The sequence below is a fragment of the Cicer arietinum genome, chromosome 7 (genome assembly GCF_000331145.2).
Source record: "Cicer arietinum cultivar CDC Frontier isolate Library 1 chromosome 7, Cicar.CDCFrontier_v2.0, whole genome shotgun sequence".
Taxonomy (NCBI): Eukaryota; Viridiplantae; Streptophyta; class Magnoliopsida; order Fabales; family Fabaceae; genus Cicer; species Cicer arietinum.
In genome coordinates this window covers 5,558,459-5,566,610 of record NC_021166.2, presented here as the reverse complement: position 1 = coordinate 5,566,610, position 8,152 = coordinate 5,558,459, and the positions used below count along the sequence as shown (strand labels likewise).

The following is an 8,152-nucleotide window of genomic DNA, read 5'->3' as shown; positions in this document are numbered from 1 at the left end:
ATGAGACTTGGTTATGGCATAAACGTATAGCGCATATTCATATAGATCATTTGAATACACTTGTTAGCAAACAGCTAGTTATAGGTCTCCCTAATAAGAAGTTTACTAAGGATAGACTTTGTGATTCCTGTGAGAGAAGCAAACTGGTTAAGACTTCCTTTCCCTCTATAGATATGGTCAAAACTAATAGAGTTTTGCGGTTAGTTCACATGGACCTTTTTGGACCTGCTCAAGTTAAGAGTTTTGGAGGTAACCTTTATGGATATGTGTTGGTTGATGACTATTCCAGGTTCACATGGACATATTTTCTGGCTCACAAGAGTGATGCATTCTCAACTTTTAAAAAATTTGCTACTTTGGTTCAAAATGAGAATGACCAGAAAATTGTATCAATTGGGCAGATGCAATTAGTACAGCCACTCATGTTGTAAATAGAGTTCTCATTAGGCCCCTGCTTAGGAAAACACCCTATGAGCTTTACAAGGGTAGAAAACCAAACCTTTCCTACTTTAGAATCTTTGGTTGTAAGTGCTTTGTGTTGAACAATGGCAAAGAACACCTAGGAAAGTTTGACCCTAAGGCAGATGAAGGTATCTTTTTAGGATATTCCCAAACTAGTAAGGCCTATAGAATCTACAACAAAAGAACAAAGACCATAGAAGAGTCAGTTCATGTAAAGTTTGATGAATCTTTTACAGAAAACTTGAACAAAACTCCTTCTAAGGTTGATGACATTTTGGACGAAGTTGTAGAATCTGAACCACTAGAACAACCTATAGCTGACCCTCCAACTAGATCAGACCTTGTAGAACCTATAGAAACCAGTGAGTTGCCTAAGGAATGGAAGTTCAACAGAAACCACCCTTTAGACAACATTATAGGCGATATCTCTAAAGGTGTTGCAACTAGGAGAAGCCTTAGTCAGTTTTGTAACTTTACAGCCTTTGTATCTCAGATTGAACCTAAGAACATTAAGGAAGCCCTGTTAGATAGTGAGTGGATACTTGCTATGCAAGAGGAGTTAAACCAGTTTGAGAGAAACAAGGTGTGGAGTTTAGTACCTAAACCAGAGGGTAAGCACATCATAGGAACAAGATGGGTGTTCAGAAACAAGTTAGATGAGAATGGAGTTATAACCAGAAACAAAGCTAGACTAGTAGCCAAGGGTTATAGTCAAGAGGAAGGAATAGATTTTGATGAAACCTATGCCCCTGTAGCTAGGTTAGAAGCCATTAGAATCCTTCTTGCTTATGCTTGTATAATGGACTTTAATCTTTATCAAATGTATGTGAAAAGTGCCTTTCTCAATGGTGACCTTCAAGAAGAAGTTTTTGTTAGCCAAACACCTGGTTTTGAAAATCCTGATTTTTCTAATCATGTGTATAAGTTATCAAAGGCCCTCTATGGGTTAAAACAAGCTCCAAGAGCTTGGTATGAGAAGCTCAGCAATTTCCTTATTCAACAAAACCTTTTAAGAGGAAATGTTGACAAGACCCTTTTCACAAAAACTACTGGAAATGATATCTTGCTTGTCCAAGTATATGTTGATGACATAATATTTGGATCTACAAACAATAAGTTGTGCAAAGAATTTGAAAATTTAATGAAAGATAAATTTGAAATATCAATGATGGGTGAACTATCTTATTTCTTGGGATTTCAAATTAACCAAAGCAAGCAAGACATTTTCATTAGTCAAACTAAATACTGTAATGATTTGATAAAGAAATTTAGTTTTGAAAACCTTAAGTCCATTGATACTCCCATGAGTCAAGGAAATTACCTAGACAGAGATGAGAAAGGTAAACCTGTAGATGTTACTAGGTTTTGGGGTATGATAGGATCTTTGCTCTATCTTACAGCAAGCCGGTCAGACATCATGTTCAGTGTTTGTATGTGTGCAAGGTACCAATCAAATCCTAAGGAATCTCACCTCAGTGCAGTTAAGAGGATTTTCAGATATCTAGTAGGAACTAAGAGTCTCGGCTTGTGGTATCTGAAGGGATCAACCTGTACCTTAGTTGGTTACTCAGATTCAGACTTTGCCAGATGCAAACTAGACAGGAAAAACACTTCTGGAACTTGTCATTTACTTGGAAACTCTCTTGTGTCGTGGTTCAACAAGAAACAGACTAGCATTGCTTTATCGACTGCTGAAGCTGAATACATTGCAGCTGGGAGCTGCTGTGCTCAGATTCTTTGGATGAAACAGCACTTATTGGATTTTGGTGTTGACTTGGGAACAGTACCTATTATGTGTGATAACACAAGTACTATTACTAAGAATCCAGTGATGCACTTCAGGACCAAGCACATTGAAGTAAGACATCATTTTATAAGGGATCACTTTCAAAATGGAATCATTAAGCTTGAGTATGTTAACACAGCTGAACAACTGGCTGACATCTTCACAAAAGCTTTACCAAGAGAAAGTTTCATGCATATAAGGATGAAACTAGGGATCATTGATCCTAGTGAGGTCTGATCTTTGAACCCTTTCTAAGAATCCAGTGATGCACTTCAGGACCAAGCACATTGAAGTAAGACATCATTTTATAAGGGATCACTTTCAAAATGGAATCATTAAGCTCGAATATGTTAACACAACCGAACAACTAGCTGACATATTTACCAAAGCTTTACCAAGAGAAAGTTTCCTACATATAAGGATGAAACTATGGATGAAACTATGGATCATTAATCCTAGTGAGGTATGATCTTTGAATCCTTTCACAGTTATTATCATACTTGCAATTTATTTTTTATTACATTTTTTTAATATAATATTTGGTAGAACTATTCATATGTCATAAGTTACAAATTACAATACAATAAATATCATTTATCAGTTATTCGACATTCATTGTTACTCCATCATTATTGATAACGGTTCTTTCTCCATCATTAATGATAACGGTTCTTCTCTTTCAATGGTTTTAACTATCAATTAATATATTGCGTCATTTTAAAGGTTTCTCCATCTCTTCCTCCATCATTACATGTTTTCAAACTTTTTTCTTTTAGATAAAAATTTATTAAAATAGACTCCCACATAAACATCATATATATTAAAATAGACTCCAACATCTTCATCAAATATTGTGCCACCTAAAAGCGCTCATGTGGTACATCTAAAAGTTCTGTCATGAGAAAACATTCTGCATATGTAAGTTTTTACAACTTCACTTTATCAACTCAAAAGAAAATCTCTTTGGAACCCAATTATTTTCAAAGAAGTAGATATAGTTGGAAAATTCTTTTTTTTTTACACAACTTTTGAATGAGTTGTATTTTGTAACATATTATACCTATTTGCTCATTTTTCTCAAAATCTTGATTGTTCTTAGTTAGAGTATTGTTTTTGCAGACATATTTTAACTCATTTATGACATGAAAGTGTATTGGCTCCTCAAAAGACAAAGAAGATTGTCCACATTCAGCTTTATATGAGTGTTAGTATTGTGTATTCGAGAGAAAACTATGTACCATTTATATTAAAAAAGTATTTGTGGTTTTTTTACGGAGATGTTTTATATTGTCAATTTTTTTTAAAATACTACCAATTTTAAGTTTCTACATATGTTTTACCTTTACTCAACCGTACATACGAGTTGTTTGTGAAAATTCTCAAATCATGTTGCATAGAAGTCTCATACTTAAAATATTGGAATTTAGATTTTTTACTTCTTTAACATGATTGTAATGAAATGAATATTAAATGACAAACTCATTTTTATAATTTTCTAACAATATTTTGACAATAAATTTAGATTTGACAACAAAAAAAGAGCATGATTAATTTGATTTTGTGATAGATAATTACATATATTAATATTTATTAAAATACTTTTAAGACTTTTAACACTAAATATAATTTATGAATTTTATTTGTAGGATGATCTTCACTATGCAAAACATTTTACATATTTTTAAATGTGTATTTGCCAACTCATATATAACAATTACTCAAATAAATTCACTTGAAAAAAATACTCTACAAACTAAATAAATAGATTATATTATTTTTTAAAATATTAAAATCTTATTTACAACTACTAATATAATAAAGTATACATATTCCGCGCAACGCGCGGGTTATATTCTAGTTATAATAAAAAGAAAAGACAAAAAAAAAATGTGAGACCTATAAAAATTCAATCTTCTCAAATTAAGAAGAAAAGGTGAATCTAGGCGATGATTTATTTTTACAAAAAGACAATAATTTTTTTTTCTCCAATGTTACCATTTTATTTTACCTTTTTAAAGGTCATTTTGTAATTTTATTTATTTCTTTTCTTTTATTTTCTACACAAACAAACAAAAGAAGAAAATATATCTACCTTCTATTTTCTCTTAAACCAAACAACTAAAAAATCATCACACTTTTTACTTTTTCCTTTCTTTTACTTTCATTTCTTTTATTTTTGACTCTCTTTTATAAACCAAACATAATATTAGAGTAAAAAAAATGATGTTTTAGACCTAAAAACTTAGAGACAAGTGAATATAAAAATTTATATTTACATTTATTCGATAACATTAATAACATTCGAGATCCAAAAATAAATAAATTTAATTTTAGAGACATATCAGAATTAAGATAAACCTTAATATTTAAATAACAAGAATAAAAAAAATACTTACAAACTATAGAAAAAACAAAAAACTCGTCAACTTTTCTAAAATTATAAACCAAATAAAATTTAATCTTTATTATAAAAAATGCAAACAAATATCTTTACTAATTTAAACAAAAAAAAAATGTTAACGAGTGATCGGAAATACTTTCGGGGGACTAGTCAAGAAATTTTTTGCCCATTACAGAAATTTTCTTTTTTTGAATAAAAATAAAAATGTTTTTCTCTCGGAGTCTGAGGTAGTTCTTGCTTGGTTCCTTGAAGTTGAAGTACAAAACATATTCTCTTGCTTTCTCTCTCAGAGATCCCAAACTTTTACACACTTTTTCTTCTTCTTCACTTTCCTCTTTCATTAAATCTCATCATCCATTCCCTTTTATTTCATATTTTATTTATCCATCCCCTTTTAGCGGCGTTAGTGATTATCGCCACATTAGATTAGATCCTTCAAGATTAGTTTTTTCCGCTGATTCTATTAATTACCTTCATTAATTAATTCTCCAACATCATCTAATCATTTACACCTACTACTACCTTTTGTTACTTCCGCCAATTTTGTCTTTCTTCAACAATCTTCTCTTTGTTTCCTCTTCCAATGTTTTTGTTTTTCTTCCAATCTCACTTGTTACTTTAGCTTCTAAACATTAATATTCAGCTCTGTTCAAGTTTTTGTTGTTTAAAAGTTATCTTTTTTATTTTTGGTTATTTATTTATTATTATCCTCGTGATCCATTTTATCTTGTGGTGGAAGTGGGAGTTTGGTGATCTGAATTCATTGACAAGTTTTATGCTTAGGTTTTAAGATGCCTCCTGATCAGAGAAAAAAGGTAAAGTTGCTAACTTTTTACACACACACACATATATATATATATATATATATATATATATATATATATATATATGCTAACTAAGCTTATCTGTAAATGTTGCCTAAAAAAGTTTATCTTTAAATTAAATTTGCGTTTATTATTTAGCATTTTTTTTTTTGTATAGTATTATTGACTGATAACATATCCATGGGAACAATTTGGAGTTTATTGAAGACAATAAATGCTCTTTAATGCTCTATATTTGGCATGGAATCATGGATTTGATTTGTACCATTAGTTTTGATACTTCTTACCTTCTTTTTTACCACTTTTTGTTTAATCTTTTCATTTTGATTGTATTTGTATTCATGAGATTCTGTCTGGTTTTTGAGAGGTTCGGTAAAAAATTTCCATCAGTTAAGATGTGATGTCTGTCTGCAACATTGGTTTACTTCAAGATGTTTTCTGTTTTTATTTACTTTTCATATCCTAAGACAGTTGCTAAATTTGTTTAATCAGTAATTCCTTATTTATCCCTTTATTCCCAATTTATTTGCTTAATCTAATGTAGTTTTTATCAGCAAGATTATGTAGGTATTGATTGCATCAAATCTACAAATTTTCAAGCAATCAATCAATCCATATATATGAAGTATGAGAATAAGAATACACACTCTCTTGAAAGTGGCTTAATATGTTAGTATAAGTATAATCTCTCTTAAAAATTACATACGGCATTCTCAACCGTTCTTTTTTAATTTTATATTCAGTTTATTTTGAATGAAGCATTCATATATTATATTCTTAATATAGATGTTTTTAATTTAGATATTTTTATATTTTATTCGAATTAATTATGCATACATCCTTTATAATTTTTAACAGTTATTTCTTTCATTTTATATTTTTTAGCTTTAACCCAAATTTTAACATATATTGTGCATTGTGTTGGATATTTGCTCATAAAATTGAAGTATGCTGTGTGGCTGCATATTGGTAAATAACTAGTTTGTTTTATTTTATTTTGTACTTTTTACATGTTAACTGCATACATATATTTCTGCTTTGCCAAACATTATCGTGCAAAGTAATCAAGGACAAGTAGCAATGCTATTTTATCAATTTCCTTATCACATCAAAAACATATTTTCACTAACTGGGATTTACTGCGTGGATTTTACAATGCTATATAATGCCCTATCGTGAATTAAATTTAGTGACGGATCATTTAACTCCAAGCCTCTTTATTTTTTGTATCCTTACAACTTTAACTATAGTAAATTCAAAATATTGAATTTAAAAGCCCTGAAGTAGACAATTTTCATTATTACTGGACAGAGATAGTTTCTAATGTACTCGAGCTGATTATTAAATATTATTCTTATCTATACATTAACTCAGTAATTTGCATTGTCTAAAAGTTAGCAGCAAGTTTTTCCCTTCTTTAGTTATGGATAGATAGGATCCTTAGCTTCTGAGGTTGCGACTTTGTTGTACACTATTATATGTGTTGCAGATCATTAAATCACATGTATGGCTTTGGCTTTGCTTGGTATCTTCACCAAGTTTAATTTGTTGTGTTTATGCAGTCATCTATAGACGTAGACTTCTTTACCGAATATGGTGAAGGGAGTAGATACATGATAGAGGAAGTAATTGGTAAAGGAAGCTATGGTGTGGTTTGTTCTGCATATGATACACACACTGGAGAAAAGGTTGCAATAAAGAAAATCAATGACATATTCGAACATGTTTCTGATGCTACTCGCATTCTTCGTGAGATCAAGCTTCTTAGACTTCTACGTCATCCTGATATTGTAGAGATCAAGCATATTTTGTTACCTCCTTCTAGAAGGGAATTCAAAGACATATATGTTGTTTTTGAATTAATGGAATCAGATTTACATCAAGTCATCAAAGCAAATGATGACTTGACTCCAGAGCATTACCAATTTTTTCTCTATCAGCTTCTACGGGGTTTGAAGTATATACATACAGGTTTTGATCTTTCTAGTTTTTAGTTTTGAACTTCCTAATGTTGCATTTTCTTAGTTATGGTTTAATTACGAGAAGTAATTGCTAAGTTATCTGATCATTGTTGTAGCTGATATTAAAACTTTCTATATGGCTTGTAGCAAATGTTTTTCACCGTGATCTAAAGCCGAAAAACATTTTAGCGAATGCTGACTGCAAATTGAAGATTTGCGACTTCGGTCTTGCCAGAGTGGCTTTCAATGATACACCCACTGCTATCTTCTGGACAGTAAGAATCTTTTTCCCCTGAAATACCCACCATAAATGTAGCTCTCCTCCTTTGGTCATCATGCTAATGCACATTTGTTACTCACAGGATTATATTGCAACAAGGTGGTATAGGGCTCCTGAGTTGTGTGGATCCTTTTTCTCCAAGGTTTAATATCTACTACCACTTGTATAATCATCATTGTCATTATACCTATTACCTACGCAAATGGTAGGAAACCGAAGTAAAAAGTGTTTATTGAAAAGAATAAACATTCACTACTTTGAAAATATACACTTTCTACAATACTTACTTTTCTAAGTAATTTAAACTTAAAAGCATTTAATTAGATGCATTAAATGTTCCTTAACGAGTGCCATTTGACAGTCATTAGAATTTAGCAGTATCGTTTTTTGTAATTTTGATGCCATGCTATTAATCTTACTCCTACGAATCAAGACTTC

At 30.9% G+C, this 8,152-nt stretch overlaps 1 protein-coding gene across 1 annotated transcript in view; it reads left to right on the top strand.

Annotated features, from left to right (window-relative positions):
- The first annotated feature begins 4,802 nt into the window (after positions 1-4,802).
- The window catches only part of MAPK11 (mitogen-activated protein kinase), a 6,252-nt gene continuing 2,902 nt past the window's right edge, over positions 4,803-8,152 (top strand). Inside the window, exons 1-4 of the mRNA XM_004508297.4 lie at positions 4,803-5,464; positions 7,036-7,444; positions 7,582-7,709; positions 7,797-7,856. Coding sequence (XP_004508354.1) covers positions 5,441-5,464; positions 7,036-7,444; positions 7,582-7,709; positions 7,797-7,856 — 621 coding nt within the window. The 5' untranslated portion in view covers positions 4,803-5,440. The remainder of the gene's footprint in view (positions 5,465-7,035; positions 7,445-7,581; positions 7,710-7,796; positions 7,857-8,152) is intronic.